We start from the raw sequence: 25,714 nt of genomic DNA, 5'->3' as shown, positions 1-25,714 counted from the left end.
TTTTGTTTTTTTTTTTTTGTTATGGCTTATTCTGCCTTACTCGTTTTAGAATAAAAGACAGTCTTGAAAAAGTGAGCCAGTTATGTTCCAGGCATGAGCTCTTTATTTGATAACTATGCTAGATCTTCCTCATTACTTCTGACATACACGTAGAATTTAAATTAATGCAACTCTTACTGTTTTCTTTCTTCACTTTTTTTTTTTCTTTTTCTTTTCCATTTTTGGTTAATTTAAAAACTACTTATTGAACAAGTATGGGTTGAAGAGTGAAATTTCAACAATATTATTCCAGTAAAAAGCACTGTAAGTTTGTCATAAATGTTTGCCATATTATACAGTAACAGAAAGTGTTAAATGTTTACACAGAATGCCTTGTAGGAATACAGTATTTCAAAAGACTAAGAATATGTGATAGTAACAGTCAAAATCTTCTAACAGAATACTATCAACTGCCTTTTGTACTTTTTTTAACGATTAGTTTTGCCTAAGTCTCAGCTATGAAATACCACATCAGACCCAGGACACTCTCAGATTACTTAGAATCTCCTACGAAGTGCTATGGAATGGAACACTCAATTCAAAGTCTGAGTACACTGATTAGGTATTTTCTCCATCTGCCATTAGATATGGTCATTGGGTCCTCAGTGCTTCCTAAAGAAAGTTGCAGTTGCAGTTGCAGTGAAACAATTTCATAAATTAGATTGCTCAACTTTTCCTTGCACGTTCTGATAATTAGTAAGTTAAAGTTGCCATGTCAAGCAAAGATATTTTTCTTTAGAAATCTGCTACTACAGAACAACTCAGTCCATGGGAATTACTAACTTTTTCACTGGACACCAGTGACTGTGTTGCCTGAGGACATCTGGTAGACTTGCAGTACTTAAGTTCAATACTCCAGAAGATAAATTTTAGTGACCTCAACAGGTCTTTCCTCCCACTTTCTCTACAGCTTTGGGATCATGAAAGAACAAACTGAGGCACATTTATTTGGTCTGGATTTCTGAAGCATATTAATATGTTTCCCCTGGGTTACATAATGATCAACAGAACCACTGCTCTTAAATGGCATTTGAACACCTTGACAGGGATGTAACTTTAAGATTCTGAAAGCAAAAGCCAGCTAAAATTGGCACGATGAAAAAGTTGCTTTTTGACAGGTAATGTTATCACAGTTTTTCTGAAAAACATTATCAAATATCCTAATGAGTTCAGTCCTCAGTATGTTGACATACACTCAACATCCACTAAAACTAGTACAACAGCAAAACTCCTTTAACAAATAAATGAAAAAAAAACCCACAGCATTTAAAGCATATACACAAGTTCATGCGTTAAACTTGTTCCAGTTACAGTTCTATTGATCACATGACAAAATAAAGGGGGAAAACAGTAATCTCCGTTAGTAATCTCCGACTTCAAGTTGTGAGGAAATGTCACCTCATTTATCTAAGTCTAATTCCTCCAATCCCAACTGTTACTCCAAGTCTTTATATCTCATGGCAGCACTCCTTTAGCAACAGACTTGTTTAAGCATACATGATGTTTCACAGTTCTACTCCACATGACAGAACTACTTCGTTAACTTCTGGGTACAATTTCAAGTAGCAAATGTTAAGTCATACACCAAATTCCAGTGACAGGTATCTGTAAGACAGTACAACCTGTCAGTATTTGGAGGTTCAGTATCTGTTCAGATGTTTTCATATTATTAAGAAAATAGAAAGATATTAGCGACAGGAATCTAAAGTGATAATTTTTGGTTAAGACTAGGCCAAAGACTGATCTAGCTGATGATGTATGAAGTTCTTGAGGCCTTGGAGTTCCAGAGACAAACTAAAAGTTTTGACTTCTGCTTATTTTCCAGTTTAACTGAAACCACTGTATGGAATATTCTTCTCAAATGAGGCAATCATATCACAGCAATAACATATTAAAAAATCACACTGAAAAGCTCAGATACCTGCACAAGTTTTGCCAACGCAAGCTAATGAAGAAAGTTCAGACACTGGTTCTCTACAGTCTCAAAACTAAGCACTGACCAGCTAGAGGTGGTAGCTGTAATTCACCATATCAATGTGTCTACATTTCCAGTTATTAATGGGAATTATGCAACTTTTTTTAAACAAAAAAGAGACAGCTGCATACAATCTTCAGAACACACCTAAACACAGATGGGTCAGATACCTGTTAGAGACTAACAAGTTTTAGATACACACATTACCTTTCAAGAGCTGCTCTTCTTTTTTCTACAAATTCAGTAGATGAAGAATCTTCCTTTCCTACTTTAACCTTGGTCATGCCTTTGAAGAAAATGGCATCATATGGATTTTACTTTATTACACAGAAATCGTTAGTATAGCTGATATGATTATAAGATAAAGCTCATCTATGTTCAGATATTGTAAGTAAAATTAGAATAAAAATTACCACACAAGAACAGAAAGAACAAACACTGCAGGCTGAACAGCCTTCTCGGAACAGTCCTGTGAAATACAGTTTCCTGTACTGCACTATTGTGGTTAAAAAGTTAACAAAGAAAGAACTGAATTTCGGTTTATGAGAGCAACAAAAAATGGTGATCAGTCTTACTGGTCAGTCATGTTCAAAAGAAGAAAACATGCTAATAAAGCAGATTAAGAAAACAGGCTTTAACACGAGACTTACTGTTTTTTCATAGCCAATATTTTCATTCTACTATAGTCTAATCTTCAAAACTAAGAAGCTTTTAATTAACTAATGGAAACCACACAGCATTTTTGAAAAACAGTTCTATACCACTTCCTCTGCTGAAGTCAAGAGTGGCCAAAGAACTACAACCAGTGGCCAAAGAACTACAACTACAACCAAGAGTTCTTGATGTCTTGTGGTATGTGAAATATGTTCTCCTTCAGCAAGAAAGAACTCAAACTGTGGTTGATGTCAGTATTTTTCATACTTAAGACTCATATTCAGAGGACTTAGAAACCCAAGTGCTATAAAAAGCAACAAGATGCACTGAACATTCAAAGACACTCATTTTCTAAAGCACGGGAGAGTTATATTATAATCCAGACATGTCATTTTTACATGTCCAATTATTTCTGTGCTTTTCAAACTATACATTCTGAGTAGAAAGCTCTGAAAATTTGAAAAAGTACTCTGTGGCCAGTCAGCTCAGCACTTTCTAAAACTGCTTCACTCCCAATTGTTTTTTTTTTAAAGCAAAATCTATGACTTTCAAAATAGATGTGAAAACGAGGCAGTTTAGATGAACACTGAACTCTGAATCACCAATGACTCAGTTCTATTCTGTTGTTTCACAGGATATTTGGTAATTCAACACTTGCATTTGTGAACTGTCTTAAACACAGGTCCCTCCCAACTCCTACCAAATAAATAGATGGTAAAACAATAATAATAATGATTGATTTTAACTTCGAACTCTGAGCCCTATAACTAGTGTAACAGAATGAAAAGACTAAGGATTTTGTACAACACACATCACATAAAACTGGATGTAAAATGTTTCATATTAAATCTTAAAATAAGCATGTGATGTAAACTCATTTGCCATCTTTCAGCTGTTTTACCAGCTCTCAGTTGCATCTTAAACCAGCATCCTTTCACTCCTCCTGAATTAGACCATATATTTTTTGATAGAACCAAACAGCAAACTTGCACTGAACAGCAAGCAGTTCAGGTTTGAGGTATGACTTTCATGCGTCCTGAAAACAACCTACAGACTTCCCAACTTATCTGTATCTTAAGAAAGTCAGTCCCTACTTTAATGAAAAGCTGCTGCTCTAATCAGCTTTACAGATGAAACAAAAAAAAAAACTCCTGTCATTTCCTACAGATCAAGTAGCATTCCAATGTCCATTGATTTATTTACATGGAAAAGCCACTAGACTTCCACACATTTCTTATTTTAAATGTTTAACTGTCTTCAAAGATCTTCTCCTACTTCGAGCTAAAAAACTTGCTTCATTACATAAACAGTGTTCCCTACCTGATGGAACAAAAATCTTATCTTTCAAGGTATTCAGTAAGACCAGTGTCACTCACAGATATTTTTAAAGTTAGAACTTTGAAGAAGTAACTAAGCATTTCACCATTCACAATGATTAGAAGAAACCAACTGACATATCAGAGAGGTGAGGTATGTATGAAGCTCTGTGTATTGTGAACAACCGATAACAACACAAGTTAAAAATAAACCTTCCTTTAACATCTTTGTTTTGACAGACTAATCAGCTCTTGAGGGGCAACAGTGAAGAAAGACTAGTAGATAAGAAACAGAGCACCAAGCATTAAGATGAATGTCTTTCTTATTACCAACACTGATTTGAGCTAAGAAGAGGCCACAACATATCTTTTCAGCTTAACCCTAACTTTCTAAAAATTGAGAACAGGAGAAATACATGGTAATTTGGAACACCTGATAAGAAGGAAGAAATATCTGCACAGAACAGTAATTACCTTAGAAGCACAGTGGTATAAAAATGTTTAATTTGTACTACAGTAATTAAATGACATGCACACGTACTTTCAACTGCACAGGAACTAGACTTACCTACAATACTTTTTTCTGGAGCTGGAGGCACAATGTAACCAATGTGCATGTACTTTGTTGCTAACTTGCTGTGCAAGCCAAGAAAATCACTGAATCTTCTTTTAACAGAGAACTCACTTTGGTGAAACATAGAAATGGATGTCTTGAAGAAAACAACAACAATTTTAGTGATGACTTGTTGATGCATTTACTTAGTTACGATACAAAGGTACCTGTAAATACTTGTTGAACTAGTTACCTTTGTTGTTACTCTGTATGCCATATAAGCGTTCATGCCATCCCCTGAAAGAAAATTAAAACACTTATGCTAGAATTAGTTTAATGCTTCCAGATACTTTTTGATTCAAAATATACATTACATGTATTTCCACTCAGATACTGAAAGCACCCAAAAGATTACTGAATAAGAAATAATGCTAAAATCTCAGAATGGCCTTTAACAGGTCAAACAGTCCATCATCTGATTTACTAGTCTGGAGAAACTTACCAACTTTCTCTGGGTCTGACACATTGATTTCTATATCAAACAAATCTCCATTTGCTTCCTCTTCAATCTAGGAAATGAACAGTTAGCAAGTTAATATGCACTCATATTATTTGCAGGTACAAAAATAAGAGAACAGTGGAAGTAGGAGTCAATATGCTTGTGAATTTAAAATCCCTTCCAGACCTATCATCCAACATTATGTGAACGTAATTTCTCATAGGGCTCTTAATTTTAAGCCTTCCTGGAAAACCTTTTTAGTATGGAAGCTTCCTCTCACATAAAGTAGCCTCAGAATTTTTAATAAATACTCATCTTGTGGATATACTCATATTACTGCCTCCACTCTCAGCAGATAACATAGTTAAAAAAAATGCTCTTGTTAGCAGCGTTTCTATAATCTTTAAATCAAAATACAGATATTTGGGAAGGAAGAAGTCAAAGGCAGATAATTTCTGATACTTGCCTGGGCTCTAGTCATGCAGAATTTAAATGCAATTGTACAAAAGTTTGATAAACAGGGATCTAAGGAAACACTGTGGCAGAAAGGACAGTATGTTGGGGCAGAAGAGGAAGAAAATAAGAATAAAATACCATCTTAGAAATTCTGGGGAAGAAGTAGTTTCTGAGTCACAAACAAGTCTTGTTTACAAACTCTTTACACTGACACTGTCTAGTAAGAGGACAGTGTAGAATGAATGCCATTTGCCAATGTCCTGACTTTGAATGGAACATCAAATGTAAACGTTTAAATCCTTATCATTCTAACAAACATCCTCTGTTTGTTAGTATACAGGATAATGCTAACAACTGCCCCTTTCATTTTCCCATTAACAACTACTTAATAAACAAAAGTTAAAATCAGTAACTTGATAGAGTTGCAATATAACATCATTAACATTTCTCCCATATCAAGCTCAAGGTTTGCTCCTACACCCACTTTTACAATGCCTAACCTGCAGGAATGACGTGTTACTTCTTAATTTACAGATCTCCAGTACAGTTATGTAATGAATTATCATGGTATTTTTTAAAGAGTCAAATGTATATCAAATTTTAAGTGCCAAAAATATAAACATATACACATTTCTCCTAACCAAAGGATAATCCTGTGAAATAATATTTAGAAACTGTAATGAACAATGAAATACACAAAACAACAACAAAATAACCCACAACTTCCAAGTCCAAACTAGATAGTTCCAAATTTGAGGTATACCTCTTCTCTTGATCTATCAAAACTTGCAGGGGCTGTTCCACTTTTCGATTCCATTCTAGGAGCTACTAATGCAGTAGGTGTCACAGGAGTGATTGCAGGAGTTGGTTCTGGTGAAAGTATTGGACTGTCCAATAAAACTTCTTCTGTGGCTTCTAGATAAAGAATTTGAGTTAGTTTTTGTATAGCTGAGACAGTTGCCTATCACAAAGATAACAAACACACACAAAATAAAGTGAAAATGTACAAGTCTAGTAAAAGCATCCTTAAGAAGCGCCTGCATGTGCTGGTAATTTCTTTAAATAAGTATAAAACTACATGCATCATTTGTATTAGGCTACAGTATGATTAATATTGTAATTCTTTTTTTTATACAGTCAGGTAAATAGTCTTTTAGAATATCCATGGAAGTTTTAGTCATTTATTTCTGTAAGAGATACTATGAAAGAAAACTCAGTTTCTTCTATCCTTAAGACAATTCTTTTCTGGTTTTGTACCCTGAACAACTAATTTAATCATACAGGCTGATAATCAAGCATATTCAGCAAAGTAGCATGCTTTAAAGGAAGTTACACAACCATAATGCAGGCTTCCACCCCAAAGCCCATAACCTAGCAAATAAATATTTTTAGCATTAGAGGCATTCTGACCTTTAAGATCATTTTTATTTACGACAATCTCCTTTAGGCTTACAATAGTTCATTCAAAGCTAAATACTTTCAGAACATATAAAGTTCATCTACATTTGAAGAGGATCTGAATCTCTGCACTACAAATCCTGCATGTGTTCCTTGATTAGTTGGTTTTGACCACTGGCAAGCTATCCTTTTTCTGTCTACCAAGAAGTTCCTGTTCTAGTTTCAGTGATTAATGCTGTGGTTCTTGCTAAATGTGCATTTGCAAGAAATTCAGTTCCTCTAAAGATAATACTGACCGCAAAACAACATTTGATACAGAGACTGATTCCACCACTGTTCTCAGAATGTATTACCAACTAGACTTCCCACACCAGTTGCAACCACTTTACCAAGCATAGCTTCAGGCATTAATGCAGATCTACTCTAAGTCCTGCAAAGTTTCCAAAACAGATTATTATGCAAATTTGAAAAGAGCTGTTCTTGCATTTTTTTTTTTTGTCTATGTAACAGCTCAATTTTCCAAAGAAACTAAGCCACATTCCTTCCACTTCTTAAATCCTGGTACGGATAAAGAGCATTACAGAATCACACAACTGCAGGGGTTGGAAGGGACCCCCCAGAGATCATCAAGTCCAACCCCCTGCAAAGCAGGCTCCCTACAGCAGGCTGCACAGGTGGGTATCCAGGCGGGTCTGAAATATCTCCAGAGAAGGAGAATCCACAGCCTCCCTGGGCAGCCTGTTCCAGTGCTCGACACCTCACTGTGAAGAAGTTCCTCCTCAAACTGGTGCACAGGAAGTTCTACACCAATACATGGCCATTTTCCCTTGTCCTATCACCATGTACCACTGAAAATCTTGATCATCATCAATTCCTATTCTTACTACAAGTTCTTATTCAAGGGTTAAGAAAAAAACAACAACAACAACACACAAGCCAGTTTAACAATCAGGTCTACCCTAAATTTGTGAAATTACTATATTATGTGTAAAAAAAAAAAAAAGTCTCATTTTCATCCCCCACAGCATCACTTGATTTTTCAGTTTTTCAGAACAGCCTTTAATCTACTAGCAATGTTGGCAAAACTGGAAACAGCATTAAATGAAGCATAACAGTTATTACTGAAAGAAGCAATATTATGGTCTTTCATAATCAATATATCAAAGCCACCCAGCTGCCATTTCTGCTAGTCAGTTCTATTTCCCACTCTTCTACGACACTTTTTCATAAATGTTCAAAACCACACTACTGGGATGAAAACGGCTGAATACCTAAATTTTTGCTTGATACCAGAACTCAAATTAAAAACAAAGTTAAGGTCATCATGCCTTAGCCTGTTTGAAATATGCTCATTCTGCAAAACTTCAGCAAAGCATTTGATATTTTTTCCCTCAGCATTTCCCTGGAGAAACTGGCTGCTCATGGCTTGGATGGATGGAGTGTTCACTGGGTAAGAAGCTGGATGGTGGGAGCAAAGGGTCACTGCAAACGGAGTTAAATCCAGTTGGCACCAGTCACTAGTGGTGCTCCCAACCATGCAGTGGTAGGGCTAGTTTTGTTTAATATTTTTATCAATGATCTTGACCAACATGTCCTCAGTAAGTTTGCAGAAGATACCAAGTTGGATGGCAGTGTTGATCTGTCGAGGGTGGGAAGACACTACAGAGGGAGATAGGATGGTTGGATGGTCTGAGTCCAGTCTTGTGACATTGAATAAGGCAATCAGCCAGGTCTTACACTTTGGTCACAGCAACCTCATGTATTGCTACAAGTTCGGGGCTAGAAAACTGAGAAGAGAGGAAAAGGATCTGGGGATGCTAGTTGACACTTGGCTGGACATGAGCCAGCAGTGTGCCCAGGCAGCCAAGAAGGCCATGGGCATCCAGGCTTGTATCAGACATAGTGCCATCAGCAGGGCTAGGAGATGGATGACTGTCCTCACATACTCTATCCTTGTGAAACTGCACCTTGAGTACTGTGTTTGGTTTAAGGCCTTTCACTGTAAGAGGGATATGGAGTAGCTGGAATGCATTAAAGGAAGTAAAACAAACTGGTAAACAGACTACAAAGCTAGAGTTATAACTAACAGCTGAGGGAAATGGAAGAGGCTCAGGAGAGCCTGAAAGGTGGTTTTAGGTGGGCACCAGTTGCTCTTCTCAAGTGACAAGTGAAAGGATGAAAGAAAACAGCATAAAGTTGCAGAAGGGGAGGTTTAAATTGGATATCAGGAAGAACTCCCTCACTTAGAGAGTGGTCAGACATTGGAACAGGCTGTCCAGAGAAGCAGTGGCATCATCATCTTAAACACTGGAAATATTTAAGAGATGTGTGGGCATGGTGCTTAGGGACACAGGTGGGTGGACTGGTAGTGTCAGGTGATGGCTGGACTTGATCTTCCCAGCCTAAACGATCCTAGCATTCTCCTCTCCGGTCAGCACAGTTCCATCTCTCTCAGCCTCTGCTCCCTTGTCAAGCACTTCATGCTCCTGATCACGTTAATGGCCGTTTCATGAGCTCACTCCATTTATCCCTGGTAATGGGATGCTCAGAACTGGGCCCACTGGTGTGGGCTCACTGGCATTGAGCAGAGGGGAAGGACTACCTTTCTTGACTTCCTGGCACCATTATTCTAATTTCAGGTTATTTGTTATTTTCAAAGTAATATTAAGCACAAGGACTTTCTCATATTTTAAAATCAGAAAGATTATCTAAAATACTTACTTGAAAAAGGCTGTTTTCCTACCACTGCTTCATTTTTCTAGTTAAATCTTTAGGAATTGTAGAAGAATCCTACTTATGGTTTCTACCCTCAAATGCCACAGGAAAGATATTGCATTTTTGTACAACAAAGAAGTTTAATTCAAAACACTTTTCATGTCAGCATGAAAAGTCATGCTGACACAGCTGGAAAATAAGAACCTTTTAAAGTGGAAGAACAGCATTTCAGTGTGGAAGAGAGAGAGACCATTTGTTGTCTAGCAGCATTCAACATACATAAGGATTTATACAAGCGTATATACTTCTATTCAGTAGTTGTATCAGTGTATGCACTTGTGCACACACACACAAATACAAATTGAGCTACCAAATTCCAATTTTTCCTTTTCCAGTTACCAGCTATATACCAGTGCACATTTGGGAAAAAAACCATTAACCAACAGTAAGCACCTTTCTGTACCTTCAAATTTTAGATGGGCTTATAATACAAAACATGAAGTAATTCATTCCACACTCTCATCAGTTGGGAAAACATTCCCGTTATCATGAAAATGAGACTTTATGAAAACAGAGTGAATTCAAATCACCAAACCAGCACTGCTTTAGGATGAAACAATAGCACACTTTTTCCCTACCAATTCTCTGTCTCAGTCTGTTATTCACACACACTAGTACTAATGAATCCAGGCTGATTATCACCTGAAATACAACCTAGACCAGCTCCCTACCCCTGTTCAGCAATGGCTGAAGTGACACTGCTGCACTATTTCTGCAAGAGAGGACGTGGCTAGAAATGCAAGAACACCATCTTGCAGCTTTATGATCACAACAGGCATAAGAGCAGACTTTACTCATACCAGTATTTCCAATCCTGTGAGAGTCCAGGTTGGCTGAGCGTGAACAAAGTTTTTAAGGTGTTGCCTATGAACCCTTCTCTTCCTGGAGGAACTTAGTGAGAGGAAAAAAAGGTATGTTTAATAGACATCAAGTCAGTTATTTTCAAGAAGAAATTATAGTTCATGCTACCCTCCCTCCTACTATCTCTGACTCCAAATCTGCATGCATCCAGCATACAACATGTATCTAGAAGAGATAAATGGAAAGCTCGGCAGAAGGGTGTTGAGGGGAGACAGCAGCAGACAAGGATGACATTTTCTTCATTTAGAAGTTTTAAAATTTCAGAAGTAGATTACTGACTTTCAAGACACATTGCAAAGGAAAAAAGAATTATTATTTCTACAGCAAGAATAGCAGGCTATTGTGCTTCCTACCTTTTTTCCCTGCTTAGAAACATGTTTTATGACAAGCACGTGCATTACTTCTCAAGAAACAGATTAGTCTGGACGACCTATGCCAGTTAGACTTCTTACATTCATCATTTCAATATGGAAAATTAGATGATACAGTGTGGATTAAAATGTAAATGATGTTTATTTTTTCACTGAGGGGTGAATTTGGTAGGTTTCACAGAAGAAACTATGGTGCTTCCAGAAGCACCTGCTTTACTTAATCATTTTAGATGATCCACAGAAAATTCATATATTTGGCTGAGTGAGGGGGCCAGATATATATTTTTTTACTCTGTATTAATATTTGCATGAAAAATGAGATCTGGATGACTTGCTTTTCTGTATAGTTTTCAAAGGTGTAAGTTCTTCTTATGCTCAACTCCACAGAGGAAAACATTAACATCCAATGCTCACATCAGTTCTGACAGCTATCAGCACATATTAACAGCTCCCGCCAATTTGATACTGCAAGATTTGTACACATGAACACCAGCTTCACAAAGAGGTCTTTTATCAAAGATCATTCTCAAGATGTTAAGCTCTCAAAGAACAAGAAAATATATCAGCCTATTAAAGAAAGCAATCAGATACACTGGCACTTAAGCAGCAAGCTTAACCTCAGCATTAGGCACCTCCTTTCACCACCAGTATTTGTCAAGCATCATATGAGGAAGTGCAAGTGTTGCAGTTCCTTACAAGCAGCTCACTTCTGAGCTAAGTTATTTTTACCTATCACACATCCAAATGTCATAGATCTCTAACATACTGGCATCACTAGAGTGCTCAAATTAGCTTATTATCCTTGAGATTTTACTAAGTTTATCACATAAATTTGGAAGTAAACTTCAGTAAGAGCTGCTGCCCAGAAGAAAGGAGAAATCATTGGGTAAAAAACTGCTGCTGCAGGTTTAGCATATTTTGAAGACAGACAACCTCACAGAACAGACTGTTCTAAAATGAGTAAGTCACAGGCCATGACCCTTACTAATATGACAGAAGGACTAAAACAATCACAGTGAGAAAACAAACACTGTTAACAGAACAGCCACTAGTTGGTTCAAACATTTTTGTTTTTGGTTCAGACCCAAAGTCAATAACCAGTTTCTAATAACCAGCCCAGCACCTGCAACTAGCTCTTGACTAACAGATGTTATTGCTAGAAATTCTTGCTGTTCAGTTCATCTAAGATGAAACTATGAAAACTGAAATGGAAACTATGCCTTGTCTGGTTCATGGAACTGGCATACTCTTTTCTCTACAAACTTCCAAGTGAGTAGAAAAAAAAATATTAAAATGTATCTTAAGGAAATAAATTAAAAAGAACCTGAAGTACACACCATCACTAAGAAAAAAATCCCACCGAAATGCACCAACTTCTCCCCAAGACAGAGCAGTCAGATACCAGCTTAAGAGAATCCATTCCCAGCTTTCACAGAATCACAGAGTTGTAGGGGTTAGAAGGGACCTCCAGAGATCATTTAGTCCAACCCCCTGCAAAATGGGCTCCCTACAGCAGGCTGCACAGTGGGGTGTCCAGGCAGGTCTGAAATATCTCCAGAGATGCTGAATCCACAGCCTCCCTGGGCAGCCTGTTCCAGCACTCTGTCACCTTACTATGAAGTTCCTTCTCATATTGGTGCAGAACTTCCTATGATCAAGTTTATGGTCATTTCCTCTTGTCCTGTCCCCACAGAGCCCTGACAAGAGGTTGGCCACGTCCTTTTGACTCCCACTCTTAAGATACTTATAAGCATTAACAAGATCACCTCTAAGTCTTCTTTCCTCAAGGCTGCACAGAGCCAGGTCACCCAGCCTTTCCTCACGGGGGAGATGCTCCAGACCCTTTATCATCTTCATGTCCTTCTGCAGGACTCTCTCTCCAGGAGATCCCTGTTTTGTACCAAGCAGCCCAGAACTGGAGGCAGTACACCAGGTGAGACCTGACCAGGGCAGAGCAGAGGGGGAGGATCACCTCCCTTGACCTGCTGGCCGTGCTCCTTTTAATGCACCCCAGGATCCCACTGGCCTTCCTGACCACCAGGGACAGTGCTGGCTCATGGCCAACCTGTCATCCACCAAAACCCCCAGGACTAGAGTCCTTCCCTACAGACCTCGTCTCCAGCAGATCATGTCCCAACCTCTACTCATAATTGCAGTTATTCCTTCCCAGGTGCAAGAGTGGAAAAATTGTAATTTTCTTTTTTTCCTGTAAATAATGAAAGAGTATGGGAGTAACTTAACAGCCTTGCTCCTCTATGAGCACTGGAGGCAGAAGGCACAGGCAACTATGTCCAGCAGCTACACGTGCAGCTGAAGGCCCGTATTTCAGACAACAACTCATGATCTAATTACTTACTCTACAGTAGAAACTTATGGATGGACAATATTTAAATACATCTCAAAGCTCTTAAAAATATTGCTGATATGAAATGAATCATTGATCACAATGTTCCCCATATGTATGAGGTCTATAGGTCAACATAAAGTAATTCATTTTTGGCCAAATATACAACAAAGTGACTTTTACACTAAAAGTGAAAATACTTAAATGAGTTTAGCAAGGCAGTTTATTTACAGAGCCAAGAAATACAATACTCATGAATGCAGCAGTGAGGTTTATTAGCTTCCAACAGAGCAGATGGAAAACCCATTTTCTTCTACCTTTACAGCCCAGTTTTATTTTGTTCTGTCAAAGAACTTATGGGTCAGCAGAGATGAGGTAAGGAATATCTAAAAAAAATTATTTCAGATATTTTCCTATGTCTGCCCCAGGAAAGCTACAGCAAAGAAGCTGTAATACAGTCAAAGAAGTCTGAAAAAAATATCCCAGATCCAGACCTACATCAACACAGATTAGGAAATCATAATTTACTTATCCCCTTTTTTTAATGGATGGATAATGAAAAAAATACATTCAAACCTACACGAGCTAAAGAATACCCTCTTTTTTTTTTTTTTTTTTTTTTTTTTTACAAATTCGGCTGCAAAACTGTGATTGTTTATAATCCCAAAGAGCCAGTCTCTCCTTTCAGAAGCCACCCACAGCATTTCCTTCTGTCTGGATTTTATAGCATCTAATAATTCAATATAAAGGAACAACATAATTTATGAAATGTAGAATGTCATTATTTTCCTCTCCAGTTAGCCTCTGTTCCAGTAGGCTAGGTAGATGTACTTTTCTGGAATTTCAACACATTGAACAAAAAAACCACAGTTACATTCATATTTTAATTAGGTCTTCCTTCAACAGAAACTAAGGTTTATAACATCAAGCCTAAAGCAAATCCCTTGTGTATTCTTATCATTTTGCTTCTACTGAAGGGCTGGATTAACATCACTGTCCAGCAAAATGGTCCTAAAAAAATGAAAAGGTAATTATACTTGTGAAAGCATAGCACCTAAACCTGCTTTGGCAGGGGGGTTGGTCTCGATGATCTCTTGAGGTCCATTCCAACCCCTACAATTCTGTGATTCTGTGAAATGACCCTTTTTTTTTTCTTCTTTAAAGAACTCCCATGCTGCCAGTGATACAAAGCTGGAAGTTCTTCACTGGGATACAACTGTATTATACAAACTTCCTGATCAGAACAAGATACTGCAAATCTATCTTACACTCCATAAATTCCTGTTCTTCCCTGTTTGAAACTCCACAGAGCCTCAGTCAGTACACAAACTGCCCTTCACAAACCGGTTTTACTTTGTTAGACATGCAGTATGTCAGAAGCTTCCAGTTCAATGCCATATGCATTTAAAAGAATGTCTTCCACAGAAAAACTCAAACTCATTAAATCAGTTTCATTCACTTTCTCACAGCACTCACTTTACTTGAAACAATCTGGCTGCTAACTCTTGTTCCTTCTGTCAGGTTCTCATCAATATCTAATCCAGCCACCTTCTTTTATAGCCAGATGAGAATTGGCTGTCCTAAAATATATCCATTCCAGACGGCTCTGTGTCTACAAAAGATTGCCTTTATATACTGTATAAACTACTAGCACTAGAAAGCTTCATTCCTGAACCACTGTCTCTTCAAGTCATAAAATTACATAACACAAATACAAAAGAACCAGGAAAGCCCTTCTGTTTTTTTACTCTCTTATCTTAAAATAGTTTCAGAGAGTCAACAAACCAGTCAATATATTCTAAAGTCCCTTAGTAAATAGAAGTTCAAATATATGGAAATTTGCTAAGTTCAGAATAAAGATAATGGACTTGTGTATACAGCTATCTATAAAAAATAAGACAGGAACTTATTTTCAAATGGTTGTATCAGGGAATCTATGATATTAGATTAGGACTGTATTCAAAACAGACTGTGAACTGACTCAGCAACAAGTAGTAGTAGGGAAAGTGTTACTGCTGAGAACTGTGCAGTCTCAGTTCACACTACCAATAAACTGACGCCCAGTAAAAAGATTTAACAAATGCTATGGAATTCCACATGAAAAAAAACTGTACATCACTGTCAAATTAAGAAAATTTAACTTTTCTATTTAATAAGTTTTCCAAGATGCCACTTATTCAGTATGAGAACGATTCTTCTCTGTTACCCCACATATATATTGCCACGGGTATAACAGAGTGTTTACTCTTCAGACAACACATTAAAATTTGGTTGAAAAAAGTCCCAGATCTAATTTATCAATGAAATTAAAACTCATCTAATCCAAATAAGTCACATATCACTTTATTTTAACTAAAAAAGCAAGGTAAAAATCTTCTCAGTTCAAAGGCTGCACTCCAAAACAGTTTCACAATGTACTATCAGGATATTGTCAGTATCAATATGTCAGCAATTACAGAACAAACAAATCTGAAGAAAAAAGAAACTTGTCCCTCCTTCCTTATTACTCATGCCAATTTTCAAATTCACAAATATAACAGCATATTTCAGAAGATCACAGGATTTGAAATAAATACGACTGGTGAATCCAGTAAAGAATGTTGATGAAAGCTAGCAACACTGCTAATACTGAAATGTACTAATTCATTACTCAATGAACTTTTCGGGAAGTGTACCTTTGACACAACAAGCAATGGTTACAATTGGCTACAATATCAAATTGTATTAAATTAAAATTGAAGTTTTCATTAAAAGGCAATGGCTTCAAAATTCCTCACACCCAGGCAATGAAAATGATTTTAAATAGCATGACAAAGCATTAACTCTCCTTCTCAGAAAAGCACACTCCCTAAAATCCAAGAGCAAGAGTTTACACTGACACGCTAGAAGAAAAAAGTAATTACCAGCAAAAAGATCTTCTCTGTCATCATCTATCATTTCTGCTGGCTTTGGACCATTGAAGATTGTGCTGAGATCTTCTGCTGGAAGACTTGCTGGCTCTGGAGATGAAGGACTTGACTGTTAAAAAACAACAACAACAACAATGTGAAATAATTGGCACACAACTAGTTCCCATGTGTCAGCATGTAGGAATTACTGCAACATTCTTTCATCGCAAAGAAACAAGGGAAGATGTACAGAAGGGAAACCATGTCAGCTATTTCCATTTCCTACTCCTATTGTAATAACAATGAACAAAGGATATGAGCTAGTCAACAGCTCTCCATTCCTCTGTTGAGGGAGAAAAAAGTTACTCACTTCCTCAAACTTAAATAACATGAAACAAAAGCTGCTGCAGAAGCATCAAGAATAAAATTATTAGTACTGCTGAATGTAATTTGATTACTGAGCTCCTTTACAGGCTTACAATATAAGGCTTGTATTTTTTGGATTTGGATGTGTATGCAGAAAAACTAATAACCATACCTTCAAGTTCCCTATAGAAATTTTTCAGATATTTTTAAAAGAACTTGAAGCCACTAAAAGAACAGAACCTTGCCTGTAGACATAAGCAGTTTTTGTATCTTTACAACAGATTGAATTAGGGGATTATTGGTGCAGAGGATAACATTGTACTGACATGTAAACTATGCCTACCACAGTTGCACATTCGTGCTTTTTTGTTTGTTTGTCTTGTTTTTAATCACTGAAGCCTAGAATTTTCCTTGTGAAAAGGAGGACACTCAGCAAAACAGAATCAATACTGAAGCTGGGGTACCAGATGTACAGCTTACTCAGAAAACAGATTACTTTCAACTGAAGATCAGCACTTCAGTTACCAAATCCTACTCACTAAGTATCAACCACAGTTATTCCAACAGTACTAGAAAACTTGAAAAACTCACTTCCTGCAGCTTTATCAAAGAAATAAATCTGTTTAAGGAGTTTTCAGCAACAGCTTATCTGCTCACGAACACGTGCACTTCACAAGGGGTGTCTGTAAACTGTGCCACTGTTGCTGAGGATCACAATTCATAACAGATATGAAAAGTTTCAGGTCACACTTCAACAAATGCCAAAAGATCTTAAAAACAACAACAACCCTGAAAAACAATATAAAAACACTGAAATAACCTGTCCAGATTACGTATTGCACAGTAACACAGCCATCAGAACTAAGGGAGAGGTATTCCTCACAGCTGATTCTTCAAGAAAAGTAGATGTTCTGGCATGACATACAGAACTGTTGCTTTACTTCAAGCAGCAGAGAATAAGACTCTGGCCCCTAAATCAATCCAAATCACAGACATCTGAAATTCTGGTCAGAGCAAGTAAGGAAGGAGCAGCAGAGGTCCTGACAGAAAAAAATGCAAAAATAGCACAGAATTGCTCTTCACAGGACATATGAAATCTCTCTTGACTTGGAAAGGTGTTAAGCTCTTGCCTACTGAAGTCAGAAGAAGGTGAAAGAAAACACAAGGAAACCAGATTCATTTAAATGTAAATTCTACTACTGCTGCAGTGAGAAACAGTTTCATTCAAACAATAGATTATATTCCTTTGTCATAGGCTGCCACTCCCTGAGAAGCCCAAATACAAGGAAACAATCACAAAAACCCGAAGTTATATGCAACAAAAGGAGCAGACTTTGGAAGTGCTTGCTGGACTCTCTAGAGCCTACAAGGAAGGTCAGGGCAGAAGCAGTGGGGAGCTCAACACATGAGGGTGAGCTTACAAGCAAGCAGTTCACTGGACACACGTATACTTCTCATCTCATACTATGTCCATATCCAAATAAATTCCACAGGAAATACAGTGCTACGAGATAATAAAGTTATATTTCTCCATACTTTAAAGCATCATCCTAAGTTATATTACAAGATATAACTAGGAAATTTAAAAATAACTTCACCTCTTGACACGCTTCATTATTCTACAAATGACAGTGCAGATAGTTTGCATTGCATGGGTGTTCTCAAATTACTTAAGTGTTGACCTTCCAAGTAACATGTTCCAGATGAAACAGCCTATCTCTGTGTACGGTTTCAGCCACAAATTCAGGACTGTGCACATCAACTATGACAGGAGAGCAAGGAAAAGCTTGATTTCCCTCTGAGAACCAAGCAATTCAAAGTTATATCAACAAAAGCTATTCTGCACAAAAAAACAAACTTACAGATTACTCATTTCAAAATAGTCTTGCTGATGTTCAACTTCAAGTAAAGCCCCACTATATATTTGCAGATCTGAGGTTCAGCTTGAAGTGGCACTCCACCCTAGCACAGATGCAGAATCACGTGTAGTTAATTTTTTGCTAACTCATCTCCATGAGAAACAGTTGTAAAATGCCAAGCTTCCCTGAACACTTGGTGCATGCAGCAGGTTGTACCCAGCTTTATCCCTTAATTGAGCTGATTAAAGAATGGAGGAAAAAAAAAAGTCACTGAAGATTATTTAATCTTCAAGGCATCCCCTTAATCTACCTCGTATTATTTGAGATAGCTATTTTACTTACTGATTGTTATTTTTCATTATATCTGCTCCTAATTACAAAAAGGAATCCTAGCAGAGAAAAAAAAAATATACCTTGAACTCTTGAACTTGATCCACACATGTCATAATATGAAAACGCTTATGCACCCAAATCAGCAAGATAACCAGAGGACATAACCCAGGCCTTCCAACTTTGAAGGAAACAGTCTTTGTAGGAACAGACATAAACGGATGGAAAGATGGCAGTGGGGGAAAACTGTCCATGAAGCACAGGTGGAGAATATAACCTAAATGAGATCCCTCAGACAACCCTAAAGGCACAACAGAAAGCTCAAGAACCAAAGCTTATTCATGCAGCTGTTAAAACTGTTCAAAGGTTACAGTATCTAGAAGTGACTCTTTTCAGAAAGATTTCCAGTGAAAAAGACATTCCATTAATTATTTACCATATGGACATAACACAAAATTTGTATGTGCTGCATAATCTCAAGATCTGTTTTTAAGAATAGAAAATATTAAAGTTTAACTTTGAAGATGATTTCCAGGTAAAGTGTCTTTCCTTCCAAACAGCCTTCTGCTGATATTTCCCAGCTGACTGATCTTTCAATGGCTCTCTGGAAATTTTCAACAGTTGTCATTCTCAGATGTGATAAACGAAGGATGAGGTCAAATACCTTCTTAATATTAAAAAAAGAAAAAAGAACTAGAAAGAGAGAGAACTTAAATCAGAGTGTATACAAGCTTCTTAAAGATGATTCCTTCTCTAAACATTAACTTTGGATACAGCACCATCTTGTTTCTCAGAGTTTTGCAATGAAATTTTGTTAGTCATCCTCAAAAGTCATCTTCAACAGGACAGCTGTTCTCAGTGAACTACAAAGACACAGAAAGCCACTAGCCCTGAATCTGTCAGAACTAGAACCAGTAATGCCTAATCACCTAATTATTCTGTTCAGCCTTTCCAACTGCAAAACAGCAACCACACCAATACCAATATCAAGCTACAGATGGAAGTTAAGAGAGCTTATTCCAAATTCTCCAGCTCAACTTCATCCTTTAATGACTACAATATAGAGCTAAAATGTCTAAGGAAGGCTGAGAGAGAATCCAGTACATACACAAAGCAGTGAACAACTAAGTATCAGAAAAGAAACTGAAGAGAGAGACTCACAACAACTCACTAACAAGACACACGCAGACAGCATAGCTGTTCACAAGCTTTAAACCTACCTTATGCCAGTGACGCACAAGCCTGTTTATTTCCTGAAATATATATGCCTGTGAAGCTGCTGTCTGGCTCCTAAGCAGAAAGAAATACAGGGGCAGCATCTAACAGCCAAAACATCGGGACACTGGGTATGCAGGACATTCAAGATTCTGCTTTACTTGTTCTCTAACAAACAGATTCCTGATGAGAAGACTTACAACCTAACTAGGGAACCTGCTGTAGTAAATAGGGGATTGAACACTAGATGATCTCCAGAAGTCCAGCCACTGCGATTTTCTATGGGTCCATTCCAACCTACAATGGCAGTAACAAGGTCAAATTTCTTCACTTTCATTGTGAGTTATATTGGCATGTCAGTAAATGAGTAACTCTATAGCTCTGGCGTAGGAAAGCACAAAAACAAGTTCTCACATTTTCTGTTGGCTGAAGTTACAGCCCTAAATGTTTGGTCATCATCCATTTTCTCAATCATAGGGTCTCCCACAGATCAAATTAAAGAGCTGCCTGAACTCTGCCGAGCCTCCTTTGGCCCAAACATAGCAGGTTGACAAAAGCAGACTGCCATACTGTTCCAGTACTTTTGGCAACCTGGATCATTTTCACTGAAACAGCATGGACAGAAGCTCACAAATCACTGCATGGTTAAACAGAACAAAGAGAGAGGTAGGAGAGTGAGGCGTATAGTGGAAAGAAAGAGGATGCACACAGTCATACCAGAATAAACTAATAGATGCTTCCATCAGAGATGGGATTTAACACCTAGGAGCAAGACACACTTTCATTAGAATTATACCAATTAATCCTGAATGCAGACTTACTGCTCTGTGAAGACACAGTACAGTGTTCAAGGACTTAACATTTTACTGTCAGATATTTCACCGAGGTCATTACAACTTAAACCATAACTGTCTCTGTTAAACACACAACAATAAAGATAACTGGATACATGTGTATTTCATATTTTGCCTCCTGTACAAAAAAAAAGCACACACTGCAGGTCTTAGACATAAACTGTTAAACTGTCAATGGATTTACATACACACCCTGACCTAAATGACAGTACTTGACAGATTACCATATCTACTGCACACTCACTGTTTTAAAGTGCCTCAGTGCATTTGTGCAATAACAGAAAGAAGTGAAATATAAACATCAATTAAAATGGGTAGGTGGCAGCTTAGGTATGTGTTCATACGGCCCCTGCATTACAGAACAGAGAGGTTTGCTGAAAACTTGGAAACTAAGTAAATCATGGAGGATTATTAATATTACAATGTTACCTAGGGCACCTTGGTCCTGCAACTACAAAAAAACAGTAGCTGGGACTGTACTGCAGATAAGCACAAACAGAAATAATCATCAGTAACATTCTTCACATAACACACACCACTGACTACCACAGGAAATACAGCCTCGGCTCAGACAGATCATTTGTCCAATTTAGTGTGGCTGCTTTCATTGACGAGAGCAACTGTGGCAGCTAAAGACAGACCACCCTGTGCCCATGAATTTAATGGGAGATATTCCATGAGGCATTACAATAGCGTCGGCACCATGAAAACTCAAGAATCACTGCACTGCTCAGGGGCACTGAGGATATCTGACCAGGAAGTGAGAACTGTACCGGCTTACACAAGCTGCTGCTCAGACAGCTGCCCAGAGCTCTCAAGTCCTGTTTTCACAGGAAGGGAAGCATTCTCATTAACTTCAACACAGCAACTTTTCAATCCCTAGAACATTCTCTTGCTACGCCCCAGAATTTCCAGATGTTACAACTCAGTGTGATGTCTTAACATTTTATATTCTAGAATTAAGAGGGTTTAATGCAAAACATGAACTTCCAATATGTGCACAAAGAAGGCTAAAGCTCAGCTTTTTTCTCTTCAGGGAGAAATCAGCTCGAATTAAACAAGCCTCCATTTGATTAGACAACCAAGTCAGTGAGCCTTCCTTATAAACTGCATTTAAATATTTGCTATTTGCTGTTCATAACGTACACTAAATTTATATTTAGTCATAACTAACATGAATGAATCAGCATGTGTTTTCTAAGAGACTTTTTAATATGGAAGCTATTTGGAAGACTTATTAGCAATTTTACAGCTTTTCCAGTGCACAGACAAATTGTAGATAAAGCAAGAGCAGGATGCTTTCTATGCATTTCAAAGAGAACAAAAGCAAGAAAAAAGCTCAGAGGAACCAAGAATAGAAATTTATCATACCAAAAGCAAATACAGAGCTCCAATACAAACCTAATAAGACCCCTTTTCACACAGCACCATCTTCATATAAATTAGCACCAGACATCATCCCTTGTGATGTTCACCTGAAGTATCTGCAAATAAGTATGTGATCCACAAAGAAAAGTGCAATGGCATTTTGTTGTTACTTTATCAAACTTCCACTACCATTTTCAAATAGCTACTCCAAGAACATTTATTATGGATTAAAATATCAGGACAGAAGCTTAACAAGGCCCACTCTGTGGGATAACTGTTCCTCTTCAGATTAAGGTGCTCTACATGCTTATGTTAAATTACTTTAAATCATGCTACTGAGAAGTTCAAACTTCTGTTCCTTCATGAATCATGATCTCTTCCATCCAAATCTGCTATAAAAATCACAAGAGCAGTGATCATCCACAAATTCTGATAGCTGATCAGACATCAAAAAAAGCGAAGAGGTCTCCCCTTTCTACTTTGCTAATTTTCTCCTAATAAACAGCATACAAAAGTCAAGTGGCAAAACAGAAATGTCAACCAAGCCATCTAACTGTATTTTTTTTTTGCCAGGTTCAAGGTAGAAAAGTTTTCAGTAACTACATTTAATCATTAAGATGAGGGCTTCTCATTGTAACTGTGATTTAAGCATTAATTCTATAGTGGTGTAGAATTTAAGCCGCAGTAATTTATCACTAAAAATGATACTTATATTTTACTGTAGTCTTTCTAAATGGATAGAAAAGGACTCCAGTAACACAGTGTCCCACACAGATGGACAGAAGTCTGCTGATATAATGACACCAACTGCAGGTTGACACAACTCATTATTCCTTCATGGCATGATTCCACACATCTTTTTTCTGCCGCTGCCCAGATGATGCATCACAAACAACTTTAAAGGCTTTAAAACACTCTAAGAGTTGCTTTGTATTCTGACCCGTTTTTGTTAAGGACAGGCAATAGCCACAGAAGAACAAAGAAATACACGCTGATCCTACTACTGCAAAGGCCAAGGACAGGAAACTTCAGGGAGAGGCACAGCAACACTTTTATTTGTGAAAGGCTTACCATCTACAACAATAAGGTTTGGAAGAAGACACTGGCAAGGGGGGAATACAACAACGACGCAGCAAGAAAAGCACCCGCCACAATGAACGGGCACACCGGCTGCTTTCAGAAAGAGGAAGTGCTTCCTGGCAGCCTGCTTTTTCCCCGTTTATTCCCTCCTGACACAGCTCTGGCACTGCGCTGTGCCCCGCACCCACCCTCTCACGGGTTTCACCCCTCGACCCGCCAGCCGCCCCGGGGCCGGGCAGAGCGCGGAGTCGCGCGAGCCAAACGAGCGTCGGTGCGGCGGCGGGGCCGGCAGCGCTCGGGGCGGGCCGCGAGCAGCGCGGGGCAGAGCGGCACGGAACAACCAGGCGGCGGGGCTGAAGAAGCGGCCTCCGGCGCCGCAGCGCTCGCAGATACGGCTCCGTCCGTTTTCCTTACGATCATTACTTCGGCACCAGAGGCGTCTCGGGAGCCGGGCCGCCCGCGGGAGGACGGGTCGGGGCCGGGAGGAGGAGCCGCTCCCGCGGCGGGGCCGCGTAGCGAGCGACAGGCGGCACCGGGCGGGCGGGGGCCGGGCTCTCACCTCCAGCGTGGACACAGTGCTGGTGAAGAGGTCCTCACCGTCTTCCAGCTCCTCCAGCTCGGCCGGCCGCGCCTCCCCCATCGGCGGGGGCTCCCGCTCCGCCGCCATCTTCCCTCCAACCCGGCCGCCCGAGCTCACGTGACTCCCGCCCCGCCCCTCGGCACGTGATGGGGGAGCGGGCGCGCGCGGCGAGGCGGGAGCGAGCGACGGGGCGCAGTGTCTGTGGGACCCCCTGCGCTGAGGCGCGGAGGTGCTGCTGCGCGCTGTTGGCCGTCCGCCTTGCCTTTAGCGGAGCGGTGCTGGCTCGTCGCCCGCCAGGAGCCCCCAGGTCTTTTTGCTCAGAAATCCCTTCCTGCAGGTCGGCCTCCAGCGTGTACAGGTGCACATAGTTATTCCTCCCCAGCAGGACTTTGAGACTTCCATTCCATGTGCTCTGTGAGAGTTAGTCGTGCTTAGGTTCTGAGTGGTTTTCTGCTGGACTGACTGCTTTTCTAACTTCACTGGGACTCGCACCCACGGCTTTATTGCTGGTGTGGCAGGACTACAAATCTGCTCTCTGAAACACTCAGAGGTGGTCATCTATCACACCAATGGAGTATGGGGTGGAAGCAGAATAAAATAAGGAGACAGGATGTCAGTTTTGGTGTTATTTTTCACTCAGTAACAAGGACAAATTAAGGTTTTAGCTCTCTCATTTCAAAGTGACATCAAATGGAAGTAATGCCTGCTGTTTATTTCCATGAAAACTACAGCAGATGCAAGGAGCGTTACAGTACCATTTGACAGAGCAAATTGTCAGCTGTGAAGTACTGCTTTCCAACATAGGCACAGCCATTAGCTGTGCACTTTTGCCAGCAAGGAACACTAACTTTGAAAACCACTAATGCTACAAGAAAACTTACAATGGTTGCAAAACGTACAATAGACAAAGAGATAGCGATGCATCACTGAACCAAAAACTAAGCTGGATTTAAAGGAAGGCCTTATCCTACTTGACACAGGTTCTAGTCTGCTTACTGTTCAACAAACGCACAATAGTGGTCAGCTCGAACTCATGCTACAAAACCAGAATGCAAAGGGAAGGAGAGAAGGCTACCCATGTATGCTAATGGGAACTGCAGCCAGCCCTTCCTCTGCAGCCAGTAAATCCACCTCTCTAACACTGACAGTGCTATTAAGGCTGGAAAGTCAAGAACCTGATCAGTAGAAATGCCAAGACAAAGGTTACCTGTGGAATTTGATTGAAGCCACTGTGTGTATGTACTGTGCCTGCTTTAATTGTGTGATTACATGTGAACATCTCCATAGGAGCCTTGTTTTCAGGGAGCATGGACTGCACTACCTCTGCCTCTGGTTTCCACAGTCACCTGCATACCTCGACTATTATATGCAGTTCCAAGCCTGCTTTAAAGACAAAATCATTTACCTCAGTGAAGCCTTTTCTGCAAGGCTCTGTGGCTGGTGGCCCTAGCATAGCCTGCTGAAGAAACGGAGAGGCTGGGCAAAAACTGAAGAATAGGATAGCATGTCAGTCTGGTAAGCATCCTCTGGCCAATGAGAGCTGCCCCTGGCCATGCAGACTGCGAAAGGCCATAGCCATACCACTGTCACTCCTCTCACTTTATCTGCGCCTCAGGATGTGTAATCTAGTGCTCATGTCAGGGGCCTGAGCTATGACTAGAAGTTGTCAAGGAAAAAAGAAAGTGCTGCCTTTGGCAAAAACATGGAGGCCGTAAAACCGTGTGATGATTAACCTAGGAACAATCCTTCACATTGTTAGGAAATTAAAACCAGATCTTAAGGAACCAATGGAAGTTTCTTTGCTTTTTTTGCAAAGTCGTGTGTTTTTCATACCTCTGCTTACATCTTTGTTTTCATGCCTTGTTACAGTTTGCTACCTTTGAAAACCACATGTAGAAAGAGAATGAAGTCAGTATGCTGGAGGACAGCTTTC

At 39.1% G+C, this 25,714-nt stretch overlaps 1 protein-coding gene across 1 annotated transcript in view; it reads right to left on the bottom strand.

The window, feature by feature from the left end:
• The window catches only part of SNX2 (sorting nexin 2), a 33,368-nt gene extending 9,480 nt beyond the window's left edge, over nucleotides 1-23,888 (bottom strand). Inside the window, exons 1-7 of the mRNA XM_042873958.1 lie at nucleotides 23,761-23,888; nucleotides 16,145-16,259; nucleotides 6,256-6,407; nucleotides 5,040-5,106; nucleotides 4,791-4,834; nucleotides 4,553-4,694; nucleotides 2,222-2,300 (exon numbers count right to left, since the gene is read on the bottom strand). Of these exons, the coding sequence (XP_042729892.1) occupies nucleotides 2,222-2,300; nucleotides 4,553-4,694; nucleotides 4,791-4,834; nucleotides 5,040-5,106; nucleotides 6,256-6,407; nucleotides 16,145-16,259; nucleotides 23,761-23,868 (707 nt within the window). The 5' untranslated portion in view covers nucleotides 23,869-23,888. The remainder of the gene's footprint in view (nucleotides 1-2,221; nucleotides 2,301-4,552; nucleotides 4,695-4,790; nucleotides 4,835-5,039; nucleotides 5,107-6,255; nucleotides 6,408-16,144; nucleotides 16,260-23,760) is intronic.
• Between the last annotated feature and the right edge of the window lie 1,826 nt (nucleotides 23,889-25,714).

This window comes from Lagopus leucura, unplaced genomic scaffold (genome assembly GCF_019238085.1).
Source record: "Lagopus leucura isolate 7727_CA_CO unplaced genomic scaffold, USGS_WTPT01 Super-Scaffold_54, whole genome shotgun sequence".
Lineage (NCBI taxonomy): Eukaryota > Metazoa > Chordata > Aves > Galliformes > Phasianidae > Lagopus > Lagopus leucura.
Note: the sequence above shows the minus strand (reverse complement) of the source record. Positions and strands in the feature narration are given on the sequence as shown.